This window comes from Ictalurus punctatus, chromosome 13, assembly GCF_001660625.3.
Source record: "Ictalurus punctatus breed USDA103 chromosome 13, Coco_2.0, whole genome shotgun sequence".
NCBI lineage: Eukaryota > Metazoa > Chordata > Actinopteri > Siluriformes > Ictaluridae > Ictalurus > Ictalurus punctatus.
In genome coordinates, this window is record NC_030428.2 from 13,704,139 (window position 1) to 13,723,571 (window position 19,433).

Genomic DNA, 19,433 nt, shown 5'->3' on the forward strand with positions numbered 1-19,433 from the left:
CAGTTCCATATTTTGTCACAAGAATTGGACGAACATGCTGACACTAACACACAGACATGCCACCTTGCCTTGGCCTGCGACTAATGGCACTGTGAAAAATGACACTGACACCAGCGAGATATGGATGAAGGGAGGGGGTGTCTGATGCTTTTGTTGCTGGCACTGATAAATTAATGGGGACGTAAGACGGATTTGTCACCTTTTCTGAGTGACTGTGCCATTATGTAGTGATCCCAGCATGTAAAGTTCCATTAGGAGCTGTGTGGAGCAGTAGTGTGTCAGGACATTGTTCCTCCACCACACTGTCACTGGAAGATGGATTACTTCACTGAGCAAATGCCAGTCTCTATTTTATGCACTGTCCAAACCCAATCATGTAGAATCCTCTGTTCTCATTCCGGGAACATACAGTAACTCAGATACAGTTTTGTTTTATTCCTGTGTATGAGCCACATCTTGGTTGAGGGTTTTTATGTTGGTCACAGTTAATGTGTACTAGTTATTCTCCTTACAAAAATATAGTATACATTTTCAAAGTAATAAAGTACTAAACAAATGCTTAAGGTTTTCTCTTTTATATACTATCCATGTACTAGATTTATTTGGACAAAAAGTAAATATAAAAGCATACAAAATATAAGTGCACTTATTACAGTTTATTCTAAATTAGTCAAATTGTCTGATGGTACACGCTCCAGACACTTATTCCTTGAAAGTAAACTATATATTACAAAATAAACTAAAAACCACAAAACAAAACAAAAAATAGTTTCATTGGCACTTTTATGTATATTCAGATAGTAGTATTTCTAGAGTAAACTAATCATATTTTACACTTACTATACTTTTCATGTGGGACAGCTGTGGCTCAGGTGGTATAGCAGGTTGTTCACTAATCGTAAGGTAGACGGTTTGATTCCCGGCCCATATGACTCCACATACCGACGTGTCCTTACATCCATACCGATGTCAAGCTAGCGCCTTGCATGGCAGCTCTGCTACCATTGGTGTGTGTGAATGAGAAACAGTGTAAAGCACTTTGTAGAACTGCTAAGGTTAAAAAAGTGCTATATAAGTGCAGACCATTTGCCATTTACTTATTATAATTTTTTCCAACTGTACATTCGTAAACAAAAAACGTGTCTCAAATGGAGAGTGTGTTAATAATATAGTAGCATCCACTTGGGCACTGTGCTGTGTTATGTATCAGTCATCACCTCAGTTCAAGGTGCCACCAGCTCATCCATAGATCTGTCTGCATGAGGTTAGATCACACAACACACACACAATCACACAAAAGAGATAAAACCATTCTCATGGCTGTTCAAACACTTCACCTGCAATATCAGGCACTTTAAGCCCTGTGCAGCCTGATAAATAGGCAAAGGTCAAAAAGATAATTTGAATAATGCATCAGTGCAAAGACACTTACTTTCCCAAAACAGGAACATTTATATCAGACTGTGAAAATAGCCCAGTTTCTGTTTGGGATTTGTCATGGTTACTGTGTGTTTATTCATAGTGATGTCTTTCTGTTCAGATCAGGATGGTGCAGAACCCAGTGGAAACTCTGTCTCTGCAATGAACCTGCTGCGCCTCTCCCACCTGACGGGCCGACAAGAGTGGATGCAGCGCTCTCAGCAACTGCTGACTGCCTTCTGTGATAGGCTATTGAAGGTGCCAATTGCCCTGCCTGACATGGTCCGTGGCCTCATGGCACATCATTACACGTTTAAACAGGTAATAAGTGCTGAAGCTGGTGTTGGCCTGAGTGAGCATGTATACAGCATCACAACTTTATTACCCACAGAGCAATAAAAGCTGTTTCCACGTATTGAGAAAATAATTTTATTTAAAAAATAAATAAATTTTTTTTAAAAACTTGACTTGTTACACACTTACAATGTAAGCCTAAGGTCAGTTGTTTATTTATGTCAATAAACCTTCAAATACATAAAACACATTTAAAAACGTGTAACATTTAAAAACTGTATAACCATAAAGGTCTTACAATGAGACAGCTGTTCTGAGTGGCACAAAAATGCTCTCATGGATATCAAACAATTGCAAACACAACACAGGTTTATCAAAAAAAAAAATATTGTTATAGTTATTTTTCTCTTATTCTCATATGAGAAAAATATATTGGTATATTCCATTGATATTTTACATTTTTGTAATGTTTGGTGACTAAGAAGAGGAAACTGTCCAACCATGACTTCCTGTTTCACAGGGGTATAAATATTAGGTAACACATAAGCCAAATTCCCTTAGTCATTCATAACAGTGGGTAAGACCAAGGAATAATTAATTATAATTATAATTATAGCTGTGATGTGCAGCAAAATGGGAAGTGGCTATAAGAATATAGTAAAAGCATTGAAAATGCCCATTTCTACCATCAGGGCAATAATTATGAAATTCCTGTCAACTGAAAGTGTTATGAATCAATCTGGAAGATGATGTGTATCTATATTGTCTCAATGCACTGTGCAGAAGATGGTTCAAATGTCTTTTGGAGGTTTTTTTTTTTCAAAAAAAAAATCTCCAAGGATCACAGCTGGAGAACTGCAGAAGTTAGTTGTGTCTTGGGGTCAGAAAAAGTCTCCAAAACTACAATCCAAAGTCACCTACATCACCACAAGTTGTTTGGAAGGGTTTCAAGAAAAAAAGCCTCTACTATCATCCAAAAACAAACTCAAGCGTCTTCATTTTGCCATACACTACTGGAACTTCAAATGGGATCGGTTTCTATGGTCAGATGAAACCAAAATAGAGTTTTTTGGCAATAAACACCAGAGGTGGTTTTGGCACACACAGAGAGGTAGCCATATGGAAAAGTACCTCATGCTCACGGTTCAATATGGTGGTGGCTCTTTAATGTTTTGGGGCTGGGACAATGATTCAAAACATACATCAAAATCAACACAAAAATGGTTTACTGACCACAAAATCAAGGTCCTGCAATGGCCACTCCAGCCCCTTGACTTGAAACTCATAGATAACTTGTGGAGAGATTCTGTATGGAGGAATGGTCTCAGATCTCTTGCCATGTATTCTCCAACCTCATTGGGTATTATACTGTAGGAGAAGTACATTTGTAAAAGAAATATGTATTTTTAAAACAAATACCAGCACAAGTCTAAAATTGCAAATTAGTCTGCTGTTAAAAGAGAGTGCTTAAAGACCTTGAAAGCATGCTTAAAAACCTTAACAAGCTGTTGGACTTGGCTAATTGAAATGAAACATGGCTCCAACAAGAGTTCTCAATTGAAAAAATTGAAAGGATTATAAAACTCCTTCAAAAAGGAAATCTGACATGGGGTGTGGCAAACGATGTTGGCTGTTCCCAGTCAACTGTGTCTAAAATTTGGTGCCAATATAAACAAGTGCAAGTATAAAAAGATTCTCTCCTCTTTTTTTTTTTTTTTTCTTTTTTTTTTTTTTTTTCTTCTTCTCTACCACAGGCTTGTGACATGTCTTGTCAGTTAATTAAACTTGTCAGTATAGCTACTACCTACTGAATCCTGGGTCAAAGTCAGCTTGTGAATAATTAGTGACAGAAAGTACTGAACTGAAAATACACAACATCAGTTTCCATGAAGTAGATCTTCCAAAGTTTCCTCCTTTGCCAAACAGTTCAAACTTGTGAAGATTTATCAACCCATCAGAGCTTACCTGGACAGAAGAAATCATCTGAGGGAGACACATAACAAACTGAAGGTCCAGGCAAGGGCAGTCTGAACCTCAGCACACCTGCCCACCTCATTACTGTAAGAGACAGACCTAACCCCTTTCCATTTCTTTCTTTCTTGTTTTTCCTCCTTTCTTTCTTAGATAATCATCTGTGGCCAGCCTGATGCAGAGGACACAGCCAGTCTCATTGCCTGTGTCAACTCCCTATTTCTTCCCTATAAAGTAAGCCTTCTTTGAGTTTTTGTTTTATTTTCTTTGTAAGGTTGAGGAGAAAAACCCAGATAGGTTTCTTAATTGTCAACAGCAGAGGTGGAAGTATTTGAATGAAAGTAGATATAAACTTACGTAATATAAATTTTTTAAATGAAGTACTTTCCCATGGATATGTGGGACAGATCAGCATCGCTGAAATCTGCTCAGGGTGGTCCATAGAGTCTGTGTAGAGAGAAAGAGAGTGGGTATAGAGCAGTTCACCTTTCAGGAGCCTGGCTAGTTGCTTCTCGTTTTATGCCCCTGGCAGGCCAGTTTTCATGCCACTTTAATTGAGTCCCTACTGGCTGGAGCTTGTGGCTGCAGTGGCCTGGATGCCATCCCTCAACCACATGCTAGGTTTAAAAGCATATTGAACAGGGAGTGTCTTTCAGTAGCCATCATGCTTTCTTTCCAAAGTTGCACATTTGTCACTTTTTCATTTCGCTGAGCTCACAAGCTTGTGATGTTATATGAGAATGCTGCTCCCTTTTTTGCTTTCTGAATGACTCACTGATCAGAATGCTATATGAATTAATGCATAGTCAGGGCACTAATGTTAATGAGTGAGCAAAAGTAATCACGCACAAAGGTCAAGTTGTTAAATTTAATGCACGCACTGTAAAGACGGAGTTGGGACAATCGCTGCACAGTGCAACATGTGAAGAATGATTTGGGAATAATTAGTAAATATCTTGTGGTTACTGTAGGAAGCAGCCAGAGGCCTGGCTTTGTGCATTTTTTCTTTAATATAAAGGTCATCATAGCTCAGAGATACTATTTTTTTCATTTTCACTCTTTCTGCCCTTTTCCCCTGCTCTGCACATGAGGCCCCTCACTCAATAGCTCTGACGAAGAGTAAACTCATGCACACACAGAATAAGCCTGGCCTTTTGGGCTTTTACTGCTACCTAATGTACTCGAGGGGGAATCCCCACCAGGGGCGTTGCTTTTGTTCATTTATTTCTAATCTGTTTACCCTTCTCATGGGATTGAAGCTGGAAAGCCAGGGAAATCTAATACCGATATTGATGTCAGTAAAACTGTTAAGTAGACATTCATCCTCTTTATTAGTGAAACAAAGAGATTTAAGGGAAATAGATGAAGTGAAGTGCATTAGAGATGTAAAGTAGACAGTTACAGTGGTGAGGAAGATGATCAGCAGAAGTTAGGCATCACTGCTTTTGTGTTTATCCCTGTCCTATCTTTTTACAATGTAGTAACTTAACAGACAGTGTCTTTATTAAAAGGAACCCCGACTATGAAGACTTGTAGGCCTTAACACGTAGTAATTTCCTGCTCCTATTAAAATATGTTGTTAGAAACACATGAAATATGTTAATTACCTTAAAAATCCTTGATATTCAGTACATATTTTAACCTACGGAGGCCGCCATTATGTGACATGCGCAGTGCGCAGTCGATGACATAAAATGGTTGCACTTGAGCACACAAAAGCATTAGCTACTAGCCCCCAGAGCAGGAAAAGAATGCCACACTGTGGTGCTTTTGGCTATAACTAGCTCTTGTGTACTGTGATACAGGGGATATCTGTAAATATAACCAAACCAGTAAGATCTTGTTAGTGCATTTTTTCTGTATATTCTCATAACGGAAGGCTCCTGTAAAATTAGCCTAAAACGCCTAGCCAAGGCATACCCAAAGTAAAATTAAAGCTGTTCTTGAACCATTTGGAGTACATGCATAGTTTTGGTGTCTTTTGAAAGGTGGACTAAATATTTTATATAATTGGATTGTTTGGACCTTTGCCAGTGTAACAAGTCTGTTTTTGTCAGGATGTTCTGGATCAGTGGATTACTATGAGACTTCATATGAGGTGAGGTGCCTCCGTTTCATAAGTGTTTGTTTGTATATCGGTGGTCTCACAGAGGCATTGATTGTAGCTGCTGTTGTGATTGTATCTCAAAACGATTTATATCAATTGAATCACAAGAATCTTAGCTTTCCAAAGAAATATGTACCTTCTTACACACAGCAGCTGTGTAGATAGAATAGAATTGTTCATAACATGGCGACAGCACGCTGGCCATCGGAATTTTAACAGGATAAATTATACGACAGCGAGATGGTTTATAATCTCTAAAATTATGATCTTAGAATATGTTTTATCATAAAACATAGTTTAATCCATATGCTTACCTTGAACAAAAAACGCACTCGGTTGGCATAGACGTGTAGTTGCTACAGAGACACCATGGATTTTGCCCCACTCTCGCCTCCTCACCTCTCTGATCGTCTTCATTTTGATGTACATTTTGAGTAATGTCTTCCATATTAACCTCCTCACTTAAGTTACGCTCGGGTTCAAATTGAAAAGGCTGAAGATGTATTGATATCGCTGTAGGGTCGCTGGAGAATCAATACTGTTGCAAACATTTGACATCACTACCCAGAATGCATTGCGACATACACAGCAATTCTGGCCTACGAGTGCAAAGATTTATTTATTTATTTTAAACTGACATCTATAGTGTTTTTGTGTAGCGGATTTATATAGCAGATGCCAGCGTTCATCTAAAAAGCCATACAAGTCTTCATAGTCTGAGTTCCGTTTAACTTATTTTGTCACTTGAATGGTAAATGACTTCACACTGAGTTTGTAGTGTGCTGTATTGTTAATGCGTCTTGCCCTGTTGCACTGAGATCCCTACAAGAGTTTTTACGAGTGATCTGAACTTATAGCATGTCTGTCATATAGCATGACAGATTAAAAACGACTTCAGTTTTGCCTTGCACTGAATTTAATGTGTCCTCAGCCAGCCACTGTCTCCAGGTTGTTAACATCAGACCCTGGTTTTGACTTGACTCATAGCTGTCAGTGTTCACTATGTGGGACACAGAGTGTCAGCTCCTATAAGCTGGTTGTGTTGTAGTGACAGAAACACAGAGCTGTCCCCTGTTCCACTGTCCTGTTGCCGTCATTCTGATTAGCCTCGTCTGTCTCTACTGGTCTTGTCACTACAAAACACTCTGACTGTAAGGTAAGAATACGTTTAAGATGTTATTATTTTGTTGTATACATAATCTAAATGGTCACAAACAGCATGAAGACTACAAACCGAATAAGCATAATTTTCTGAGCTCCCCATTCAGATTAGTTCACACCTCTCTTTTTCTTGAGTACTAGCATTTAGATCACCACCTTTAAAACTTACCTTTAAGTCCAAAAAGCAAGGATAGAATATGCAGACTGAAGATGATTTAAAAATGAAAAAAAAAAGATTAATATAATGATACTATATTTTATTGTGAAGATTCAAATAAAGCATTGAAATAAAAATCTAATAGATGCCTAGTATACACTATTACCAATATATAGAATATTGAATACTCGTAATTGAAATGATCACATTAATAATGGCAAGTTTGTTTTAACAATAATGCTACTACACGCAGCATTTGCAAACTTATGAAGTATGACTTGTTTTGGCACACTGTGCACTGACATATAATTTTTTTCACAACTAAAAGTAGCTATGCGATTGTGTGTGTGTGTGTGTGTGTGTGTGTGTGTGTGTGTGTGTGAGAGAGAGAGAGAGAGAGAGAGAGAGAGAGAGATGTAGGCTATTTTATTAAGGAAACATGGCTGCAGTTTAAAGGATAAGCTGACCAAGCACTCCTGTGCTATTCTCACTTAATGTTAAATCATAAATTTAAGTAATGTTTCTAATTAAGATGCTGTCTCCTCTGATGTCCTCTGTGTGAAAAAAGGGTGATGCTATTAATTAATTAATTAATTAATAGTGAGTGTTATAATATTTATTTATTTCATATTGGCCTCAAATGGCCAAAAAAAAAACCCTCCTCACTATTCCCACCTATCTCAGCTCTGAATGCAGTGCATGGTAAGTCAGGAGGGATCTGTTCACTTGTTTTGGGTGCATATGGACTCAAGTAGATCTGCCATCTAGAAGGATACAGATGTTTCTGAGATTCACCTGGCTCCCAGTCTTTTTTTTAGATGCAGTCCACGGATAAACTCTTGTGAAATGTAGAGATTTATATTTTGGCCTAAATTCAATTGTGCATTCTCATGTGCTCAGAATGTTAACAGGTCTCACGGTTCCATTGGATTTTGATAATGGGGAGACCTCAGACTGTTGCCTAGACACAGCTGAGCATAAGGTTGTGGAAGCCGGCAGTAATGAGTTAGTGATGCTAGTTAAAAGGAGACTGAATAGAATTTCATCTGCCCAGGTGATGATAAAGAAATCGGGCAGCCCACACAGGTGCCTGTTCTGCAGAGGCTAAGCCTCAGATGGGTTCCGGGCCTGAATTGTTTGTTTAATTGACTGAGATATGACCGTCAATCTCATCACCCTGTTGATTGCACAGTTGGAAGACCCTTTTGAAAAATAGATGACTTTCTCTTATTGAGCTGAACCTGCAGGCAAATCATCATCCTTATCTTAAATCCTCTGGGTATGGAGCTATTCTTAGAGACCCTGGGAAAATGCTGTTATATATTGGTGTCTTTTGGTGTAGCACAGTGGCATGACATGATCTGTATAGTAATAAAAATTGTTGTTTGGGTTAAAAAAAAAATACAGAAACCTCTAGCAAGACTTAATGCATACTGTATGTAAATAGAAATAGAAGCCTCATTTAATTCCATGTTGGAAGGGTATAAGCAAGGAAAGATAAATACAATTACTGATGCTTTTCATGTGCAGAGTCAGTACTCGAATCCAGTGTAATGGAAGTCATTGACTTTAATAAAGGAATCCTGAGCTGAAGGAGTTCTGCAAGGAGTGGCTCCAGTTTCTACAGTGCTAGAGAAATTCTCTAAACAATACATACTATATTTCTATCATATCATCTCAATTCTGTCATATATTTCCTCACAAGGGAGCTATATGTCAACAATATCTCTGAAATCTAAAAACTCACACACTTCCTAAAGCAATAGAGATCTGCTTCCATGTGCAAAATAGGAAATTGAATTTTATAATCAGAAGCCCAGAGACTGTAGTAGATATTTCTCCTCACAAACTGAATTTCGAATACCACTGGATTCTCCACCACACAAACAGCTGGGCAGCAGTGACCTGAGACCTTTTATATCACATTCTCTGAAGCACTCCATTGCCAAACTGTCATTTGGATTATGTGCATGATGGACTAAACTTGAACTTAATGGGCTGATTCCAAAAGCATTGCAGCACAAAGATTATTGTTCAGTGTTAGAGCGAGCATCACATTTAACTCTCTCTCTCTACCAGTTTAGATGAAATGTTCAATACTTTTGAGGAACTGGACCATGAACATTATTAAACTGGCATCCCATGCTAGACTTTTCCTTTTGTGAAGCCCTGCATTTACATTTTGACACATTAAAATTTGTCTACTTAAATTATAATCAGCATACACATTCATGGTAATTTTAAAGACTAAAATGTTTGGCCTAATTACTACTATGGACTTAATTGAGTTAGCACAGATAAGAGTGTAAAATTCCCTCCATGTGCTAATTGCTTGTTCAACCCTGGTGAACTCTTGGCCCAAGTGTATTGAAGTTTTATGAAGCTAAACCTTTAGAACATTGACTAAATGTTTTTGATGGAGAGAACTGAAAGTGGATTTTGCTTGATATATTACCAGACATATTTGAGAATGCTTTTTAATTTAAATCTAATTATTGTATCATCTGTTCATTCATTTTCAGGCGTAGGGTGTAATTGTGAGGAATGAACTACAGTATGAATCCCCAGCCTGTTTAATATAGTGCGCTTTTTTATTTAATTCAGATTTTCAGCAAGACTCTTGAATCCAGACCAACCAGCACTAAATCAATTTATCACAAATCACAGTGTAGAAAATTAAGATTGATTAAAATTGCTGGGACGAATCTCTCTACGCTGTGATCAGGCTGAGTGTATGGTGATTACATGGCCGAAACCTCATGAGAAAGGTTCTGATATGTTGAATATTTTGGAAGCAGCACGCTCTGCTTATTATCTCTCTGATAATGGCAGCCAGCTGTTGGCTGCAGTAATTTGACTTGTCCAGAGACAGACAGGACAAGCTTTCATTTATGACCTGATATTATAATAGCACACATTGAAGTTAGGCTTTGTGCATTTGAAACTTCTAATGCTTATGTCCTTTAGGCTAGGGGTTCTCAAACTATTTAGAGCCATGAACCTCTTTAACTGTAAAATAATTTCCACGGACCACAGATTTAGTTTTTAATGAGCGTTAATTAAATGTGTAAATATTTTTTCTAGTTTAGTTATAGAGCTTTATATTACTGAACTTTCCACTGATGGAGCACATTTGGTTCATGTTGACATTACTTGTTTGTGGGTTATTGAGGTTTGGATTAAACCCATTCAATAAACTGATGAGTCAAAGAGAACAATAGCTGTACAAACTTGATCAAAATTGAACAAATAAACCTGCTGGCTATGCTTCATACACTCCTGGTGTCACTGCTCTAAGCCAAGAAAGAGAAAACAGAACAATGTCAACTCTGTTAGAAAAGTATCCATTATAACTATTTTATTAATATCTACTGAGCGCAGTCATAGGGTTTCAAAGGTTTTTCACTAGAAGACTAATGTGTTTCTTTTTAATTTTGTGGCTTTGTTGGGCATAAACCAGGCGCATAGGACTTGACTTGCAGGCTTGACTTTTAAGGATGCAAAGAGTGTTAAACTAATAATTATAGAGATGAATGGATGTGATTCTCTAACAAGACTTTAGAGACATGACAGTAGCCAGAGAGGTTTAGGGAGGAATCCTGAGCACAACCAGTGTTAGCAAGAGAAAGGGTGAGGGCAATCAAACACAGCCATGCTCCAAGCAGGGCTTACAGACTCTGAAACAACTCAACAAAGATTTACTAAACCAGAAACACTGCTGTTAATATTCATGCTCTGTTTGACTGATTCACTAAGAGTGACACAAGTAGTACTACTCAGCATTTTATAGATGATTGACTCTTATACAAAAAAGACACAGAATATCCAGATGTATCTGTTTTAATTATGTAATTCATGTTGATATCTGTTCATAGTGTTATCTCCTATTTTAAAATTCACATCATAACAATTCATACTTAGTGACAGGAAGAGGAAGCTGTTAAATCAGACATTCTTAAAATCCTCTATAAATATAGTGATGTACAATATAACCCATTGGAAATATAAAAATGATTTATCAAGTTAAGCTGTTTTTTCAAGAAAACCATTGACTGCATTGCATTTTTCAGACAAGTGTCTACAATGTGTAGGGAAACTAGCCAGCGGTGGGTGGAGCACAGACACAGACACACGGGCCGTTTTAGCGCTGCCAACTGAGATCTTTAGTTAGGACGGTCTGGAGGGTGTGAGGGAGTGCGAGTGTGTATGTGTGTGCTCGCGTGTGGGTGTGAAAGCGTTTGGTGAGGGGTCAGTCATTTGCGGGGTTGCCGGTGTCGCGCCGAGGCTTTCTGGAGAAACGGGGGTTCTTCTTGGCCGTCAGGCAACGCCGCGTTTGAAGCCAGGGAGAGGAGGCTTCGCTCGGGTCTGAGTCGTCTGAAAGAAAACAAACACACACAACACCGATTAGTAAAGCACACGCAATGCCAACAACACTTATAACTGACAGGAAGCCACGCGCACATGTCATGTGAGAGGTGTCTCTCCTTTCGAGCAGAAGAGCGGCCTTTTATACTCTCCCCTCGTCTGCTGGATGGTGGAATTTTCCCGTGCCACGCGCCATTCATCAGCCAAGGGTGTGTCGGCGGCTCCGCCCCACCGCCATGTGCTTTCCGACTGTCCAAAACATTGGTGGTGTTGAAGCAGGGCTGTCTCTTCAGCACCACCGCGGCAGTCGCAGGAGGAGCGATTTTAGTTTCTTGTGCGCCGGCTGTCGGTCTCTCATGACAGTATCCGCCCTCAGCTCCGAGCCTACTGCTGCTGCGTGTCGGGCCCACAGTGCATCCCATCGCGAAAGCCTATCTGCATTCCCATGGTGGGTTCCCGCCCGGTGCTGGACCTGGAAAGAGAAGTCCTGTAATGCCAGGAACCATCGGGTTACCCTGGCGTTAGTTTCTTTGGCCTTGGCCATCCACTGTAGTGGGGTGTGGTCTGTCACCAGGACGAAGTGCCAACCGGCCAGGTAATATCATAGTTCTTCGATGGCCCATTTTATCACCAGGGCCTCTCTTTCCACGGTTGCATATTTCTTCTCAGCGGGGGACAACTTCCGACTGATGTAGAGGACCGGGTGTTCCTCTCCGTCGAAAGTCTGTGAGAGAACTGCGCCCAGCCTGGTTTCGGAGGCATCTGTGTGCACAGTGTATGGAAGGGTGAAGTCTGGGTTGCGTAGCACTGGAGCGCTGGTGAGGGTGTCTGTCAGGGCTTGGAAGACCCTTTCCGCTTCAGCTGACCACTTCACCCGGTCTGACTGGCCCTTTTTCGTGAGATCTGAGAGAGGGGAAGCTACAGAGGAGAAGCTAGGCACAAATCAGTGATAGTACCCTGCCAACCCCAAAAAGGCACCCCTGTTTTTTTGATGTAGGCCATGGATAGTGTTTTACTGCCTCAATTTTCTTCATCTGGGGCTTTAGTAGGCCCCAGCCGATATGGTACCCGAGGTACTATGCCTCTGTTAGTCCCAAGTGGCACTTTTTGGGGTTGGCTGTCAGCCCGGCTTTCCAGAGCTCCTTCAGGACCTCCCCCAGGTGGAATAGGTGGTCCGACCACGTGGAGGAGTGGATAACCACATCGTCCAGGTAGGCAGCTGCGAAGGAACGATGTGGAAGCAGGACAATGTCCATTAGTTGCTGGAACATTGCGGGCACCCCGTGGAGCCCGAAGGGGAGTACCCGGTATTGCCAGTGGCCGTTTGCCATGCTGAAGGCTGTCTTCGGTCTTGCCTCTGGGGCCAGGGCCACTTGCCAGTATCCCTTGGTTAGGTCCAGGGTGTATATGAATCGGGCCCTCCCCAGTCGCTCCACTAGGTCGTCCACTCAGGGGAGGGGATAGCTGTCAAATTCTGAGACCTGGTTCAGCTTCCGGAAGTCATTGCATAGCCACATTCTTCCATCGGGTTTCGGTACGACTATGATGGGGCTGGTCCAGGGGCTATTGGATTCCTTGATGATATTGTCTCGCAGAATTCCACCGATCTCCTCCTCGATAGCCTGGCGGTGGCCCTCTGGGACACAATAGGGTTGCTGTCGCACCACCACTCCCGGCTGGGTCTTGATTTCGTGGTGAACCAGTTGCGTCATCCCTGGGGAGGTAGAGAACACATACTTGAATTGACCCACCATCTGTGATAACTCCCGTCTTTGCCCAGGAGTGAGGTCTTCACCCAGCTGGACCAAGGTACCCTCATCATGACCTGTGTCTCGGGTCGCGAATGCGAATGCTGTATGAAATCTAGTCAGCAATTAAGAAGAAACCCTGGAGAGAATAGAGTAGTAAAGTAGTAAAGAGAATAGAGTAGCTAAAGTGTCTGCAAACACTGAAAAGCAGCCAGGACATGGACGACCTTTTCTAAATACAGTATGTTATGGTATTCTGTGCCAGTTCAGGAGATCTATCAAGGGTCCCAAATAATACCCTTTTATGTTGCCAGGCCCCCTTAACTATCTAAAGAACCCCTTAAACAACCTTTTGTGTTTTGTGTTGATTTTTAATATTTCCACATTTTTAGACTCTGTGGAATTCAGTATGGCTGTCTGGGATGAACAACGTTTAGGGAAATTGTGCTGCATGTCAGGCATAAAAGAAAAAGATACAAAGCCCTCTTTAATTAAAGAGAAATTTTATTTTACCTGAGGAAATACCTGATGAAGAATAAATTTGATCTTTGTGCCTTAGACCATGGCATGATTGTTGGTGCTAGATGGGCCAATATTAGTATTTCAGAAACTGAAACTGAAATTCCAGAAACTGATCTCCTCTGATTTTCACCCAGTACAGTCTCTAGAGTCTATACAGAATGCTGTGAACAAAAACAAACAAACAAAAAACATCCAATGAGCAGTAGTTGAAAATGAAAATTCCTTGTTGATGAGGTAGATCAAAGGAGAACTACCAGACTGTTTGAGCTGACAGGAAGACAATTGTAACTCAAATAACCACTGTTTACAACCATGCTGAGCAGAAAAGCATCTCAGAATGCACAACACATCACACATTGAGATGGATGGGCTACAATCAAGAAGACATCAGGTTACACTTCTGTCAGCCAAGAACAAGAATCTACAAGAGTCTACAGTGGGCACAGGCTCAAAACTGGACAGAAGATTGGAAAAACATGCCTGGTCTTTTTTGAGATCATATGTCTCCCCCATTCTGATGTTTGATGTGAACATTAGCTGAAGTTCTTGACCTGTATCTGCATGATTTTATGCATTGTACTGCTGCCAAATGATTGGTTTATTGGATAATTGCATGAATGAGTAGGTGTACAGGTGTGGCTATTAAAGTAGCCGGTGAGTCTATATTACTGTATTTTATATAATATATCCTTATATCTAATGCAATCCATGTTAAAGTTACCCAAATAATTACACATTAGCCTTCTATCCCTGGAGAGGTTAATGGAGACAGTGGAAAGCGGTTGACATGCTCCATGCCTCATGCACTCAGAAGTAAACTAACAGCAGATAATGAAATGAGTAATGGCCATGTGCTCCACCTGTGTGTGCTGACAGCTTCAAGCTCTCTAAAGCAGTTCTAGTCTGCTAGGAGACAAACCTGATGAAATTCCCCAGACTAATCGACGGTGTCTGTATGTGTGTGTGTGTGTGTGTGTGTGTGTGTGTGTGCGCGTGCAGGAGAATGAGCTGACAGACTTTAAGATGGATATCGCAGTGTGATTGTAGTGATGGAAATCATGGGTTAGATAAGGGAATTGAGGGGCACTACTAGGTGTTTTGTGTGGAGATCGTGACAGTTTGGAGATGGGAATCACTTTAAAAGATCAGCATTAGTGAGAGGTTAGACAGGGAGTGAGGTGTAAGAATGGGGTAGATTCCAGTTCTCCATCAGTAATGGAAAACTGAATGAGTCATAAGGCAATTCAACTGGTGGTTATTATTGCATTTGTTCGGTGGGCTTCTGGTTGGTAAGAGAACTAAGATTTAGAACTAATTGAATTATATTTGTTTGGAATTGTTTACATTTAGAGGATTACAGAATTGTTTCTTCTGACTCAAGTTCTTCCCGTAACTTCTTTTTTTTAATCATTTGGTGAATCACTGACAGAGGTACATACACCCAGCATATATTAAAACAAGGGCTTGTGTGAGACATGGCTTTTGACCGTCTATGCACATCTCTGAGATTATGCCGATCTCTGAGATGTTTGGGAAAAGGTCCTCTTCTGTAACCCTAGAGTGTCTCCACACGTTCTGTGTTTGGTCTGCATGTTTTTTTTTGTGTGTTTTTTTTTTTGACGTGTCGCCTTGGTGGAGTGTCATTACACTCCGATTCTGGCTCCTGACAGCCCATGTGATGTCCCCACACTTCTGACATGAAGCTTCTTCCCGCTGCTAAGAGGTCATAGAATTCTCCATGACCTCTGAGTTGCAATAAAGTGAAAATCCTTAACACAAGGCACAAGCTTTGTTGCTTGGGTAACTGGGGAAAAAAACAGCTTTTACAAGGTTGAGTTGTTACCATGACTGTCAAAAGATCACAATATGGAATTTCTTTTCTTGGCCAAGAGAGATGAAGAGAAGGCAAATGGATTTGTTGCTTTATAGCTGACTAGATGCTTCAACTCACAGCATTTTCTCTGAAGTAACCCCTGTCATATTCTGCAATATGTTTCCATAAGTGGATCTGTTTTTTACTGAAAAAATAGATTTCCCTCCAGTCACTGTTTTGGATAGCTCCAACTTCCTCTCTGTGCCTAAGCATGCTTGTTTCCCTCCTGCTGCTTTTGTATTGGGTGGAAGGTGAATGCCAATAAGTTTTCCCTTCTGTTATAGGAGTGAAAGCTCAGTGTGACTACCCCACTGGCCATCCCTGCTGCTGTGCTAACTGGACCTGCAGCAAAGCATTGACTGGAAGTCAGCCCCCTGACTGGCTTCATCCTTGATTGAGTTATTTCAGGCTTTTCTCTCTCAATAAAAATGGTGGGAAGTGAAGCCACAGACAGAGCCCAAACCTTGAGAATCAATAAAACTGAATTATGAACGGTTGGATTTCATATTGTGTTGTTTAGCACACCAACGCTACAAAGGCCACATTGTTATACAGTGACTGTATGTTGTCTAGTTAAAACTCAAATATTTTTCTTATATGCATGGATAGTTAAAGACCGGTCATGTTCATCTCTGTAGTAGTGTCTTCACTAGTTGTTTTACATTGACAACTACAGAGGATCCACTAAGGCCTAGTGCACTCACTCTGCACTATTTTAGCCATGATTTCCCAGCCGTTGACTAATTTTTGTTGACTACCAGCTCAGCAAAAGCCAGTGAAAATCCAATAGGAAACAAAGTTCTTCTGTTTTATTTTGTCTTATTATGTTTAGTATACTTTTTGTACTATACCTCTGCAATCCATGTGGCCTGCATCTCCCCAGCCAATCCTTCCTCCAAATTTTTCGTAAGTTACATTATGGAATGTTCTCACGTTTATTCTTGTGAGAAATTGGAATATGGGCATTCAGCGCACACGCCTGCAGCACACTATAGTGTGTGGGCCTTGTGCGCGAACGCCCGTGTAGTATGCACACCCCTGCATCCACCAAATTTCAATTGCTTTATTGTAGGTCCTATAGTGTGAGTGGGTCAATGATACTGACATTCTGAACCATGTGTAGTGTGCACTCAGCTTGATGGAACTACCGTTGTGATCACAGCCCTCCTTTGCTATGGTCTATCATGGTTTATTACCAACCACAGGCGTATTCAGTTTATATTACATAACAGTCATTATGTCTAACCCCTCTTATTTCTAACTAATGAAATCTATGTGTAAGCCTTTTCTTAGTGCTGTTCATCTCTTATGCTCTCTCCAGGTTTTGATACTGGCAGACGGTAATACAGAAGGTTTCCTCTACGAGAAGCTGCCTGTCCTCTACTCATTGATTCAGCAAGAGGGTAAAGCCACAGCGTATGTGTGCCAGGACTTCACCTGCGCCTTGCCTGTCACATGCCCACAGGAGCTCAGGAGACTCCTGCTAGATTAATGAATGATCAGCTGAAGTGGCATTATAGGTTGTCGCTGGTGGGGACAGTCACTTTTTTTTTCACGTGTGTCATAAGGACACCGGTCAAGAAACAGTGGCGAAATACTGAGATTATAATGAAAAAATGGGTTCATTAGAAAAACTGCTCTCTATTGCCTTCTCACACGTAAACATACCCTATACCCAATTATTAGCAGAAAGTGCTCTGAGATTTAATAACCAAACCAAGTAAATGCATTGAGTGTGACAGGGAATATATCAGCTAAATGCTCTTAATACACCAGCATGTTGTATTCGACCTGTCTGTACAATAAACCTGATCCAACTCTTGTTCAATCCCATTCTACTCTTCCACACAAGATTTCGCGATCAATATTTAAAGCAGTGAATGATACAATGCATGCATAAACTGAGGTCTAGCTTGAAAGAATACTGAAAAATCTCACTGAATAGCATTCTTCTAGCATGCATTCTGTGTTTTGTGTGTGCCTGCTGCTTATTATCTATTGATGGATAGAATTTAACATGAAGACATTCTATTAGTATGGCTGGGATTCATAATTTAAAAGGTGCCTCAGGAGCATAACTCACATTACTCTGATACAGTTCCAGTTTCTTTGCACTGACGCAAGTGTTGTGTAATATGGAAAGACAGAATTAAGTATTTTGTTCAATCTCATTCTTTCTCTATATTAAGGCCATTCTCATAATTTTTCTCATCTGATGTCTGATCTGGACTTCATGTGGTTAATATGAGCTTAGGGCTTTAGTGTGATGTGAATGTCAGACAGCAACAGCTGTGAGTAAACAAATGCAAGGACATAGAAAACAATGAATAAAACTCTGGCATTATGTCTCTGCCACAATCTTTTCTCCATAGAAACAGAACAAGAGGCAGGCAGAAAATCTGCCCTACCCATGAATAATAGCACAGAGAGTAGAACCAGACAAATTTGCCATCAGTGGGTGCTGATTGTCACTGCCAACTCCCTCCCTGGCATCTCAGAATCCGCTGGGAGCCACGTTTCCCAGTAAATGTGAGCTGGCAAGCAAGCTTCCACAAAGGAAGCAGGTAAGGAGGGGCTGTGTTCTAGTTCTGTCCTGTCGTCTTTTCAGTCAATGCTCATCAAGAGTCAGTACAGCTCAGCTTTACTCACATCTTCCACATCAGTTTTTTTCTAGCACAGTTCCTCAGCTGGTTTGATAAAGTGCAGTGCTTTCATTGATGCCCATTCCTTTAGAAATGTATAAAACACTGAAAATGTCACTCTAAATATATTCCACAGAGGATAAGGGGGAACATAGACCACACTTTGTAATACATTCTTTTTATCCCTAAGTTTATCTACTTTTTCCTTTTTATAAAGAAATGGGTTCACTGTTTTAATAAAGCATGGCATGGAAACACATATTTAGTATATGATTCTACTTTTAATCTGTCCCTTCAACCTGGAACAAGTGTCCGAGTCAAGTCTCAAGTCACTGAGATGCAAGCCTGAGTCAAGACCAAGTCTCTGAGTCTAAGGGGGCTTTCACAGTGGCAGTTTAGTCTGAAACAGGGCACGGTTTGCAAGAAAAAATGGTAATGTGAATATGGACCAGGAAGCGCATAGCAACACCGAACCCGACACTAAGGTTCTGTTTACACTAGCGTGTTCTATTTTTAAATGCATAACTTTTGCCACGGTTATGCTTGTTGTTACACTCCAGTGTTTTCGACCCTTGAAAACGGAGACTTTTGGAAACGCCGAAGACCCAGTTTTAGGTTGAAAATTCTGGCCTCGCGTTTCATTGTAAACAGACCAAAATGAAGACTTTTGAAAACGAAGGCATGGCTGCCCACATTCGTCCCTTGATTGGCTCTTCTGGATCATTGCGTATCCTTCCTTGATTCATCAAGCCCCTACCATATGACCATCACACTACCTTGATCTTGTACACAACAACACGGAGACTGAACCGCAAGCTTTGCTAGCCTTGTTGTCATTCTTAACAGCCATTGTGCAGTTAAATTCTGTATTTTATAATACTGCAGCTGCCTACATGCGCAAGAGGCGAGCTATGATTACAGCAAACGTTTCTCATTTCAATCGGCGTAAGCCCTACATGGAACACCATTTTTTGTGCCTGCCGGTGACTAGCATCCAGCTTCCCATTTACACTTGTATGCCCAGTGAGCATGAACGTCATGTGGCATGCGTATTCAGTCGTGTAGTGTGGACGGAGATCGTTTCTGAAACACAGCGGAAACGCCAGTGCGTACGAGGATCGTTTTCATTTTAAAACGCTGTTTTAAAAATGAAAACGCACTAGTGTAAACAGGG

At 40.6% G+C, this 19,433-nt stretch overlaps 1 protein-coding gene across 5 annotated transcripts in view; it reads left to right on the top strand.

The window, feature by feature from the left end:
- Positions 1–18,520, top strand: part of spata20 (spermatogenesis associated 20) — a 43,376-nt gene extending 24,856 nt beyond the window's left edge. For all 5 annotated transcript variants that reach the window (XM_017483917.3, XM_047159385.1, XM_017483918.3 and 2 more), the window contains 3 exons: positions 1,541–1,740; positions 3,838–3,918; positions 16,939–18,520. In XM_017483917.3, the coding sequence (XP_017339406.1) occupies positions 1,541–1,740; positions 3,838–3,918; positions 16,939–17,109 (452 nt within the window). In that variant the 3' untranslated portion in view covers positions 17,110–18,520. The remainder of the gene's footprint in view (positions 1–1,540; positions 1,741–3,837; positions 3,919–16,938) is intronic.
- Positions 18,521–19,433: the final 913 nt, after the last annotated feature.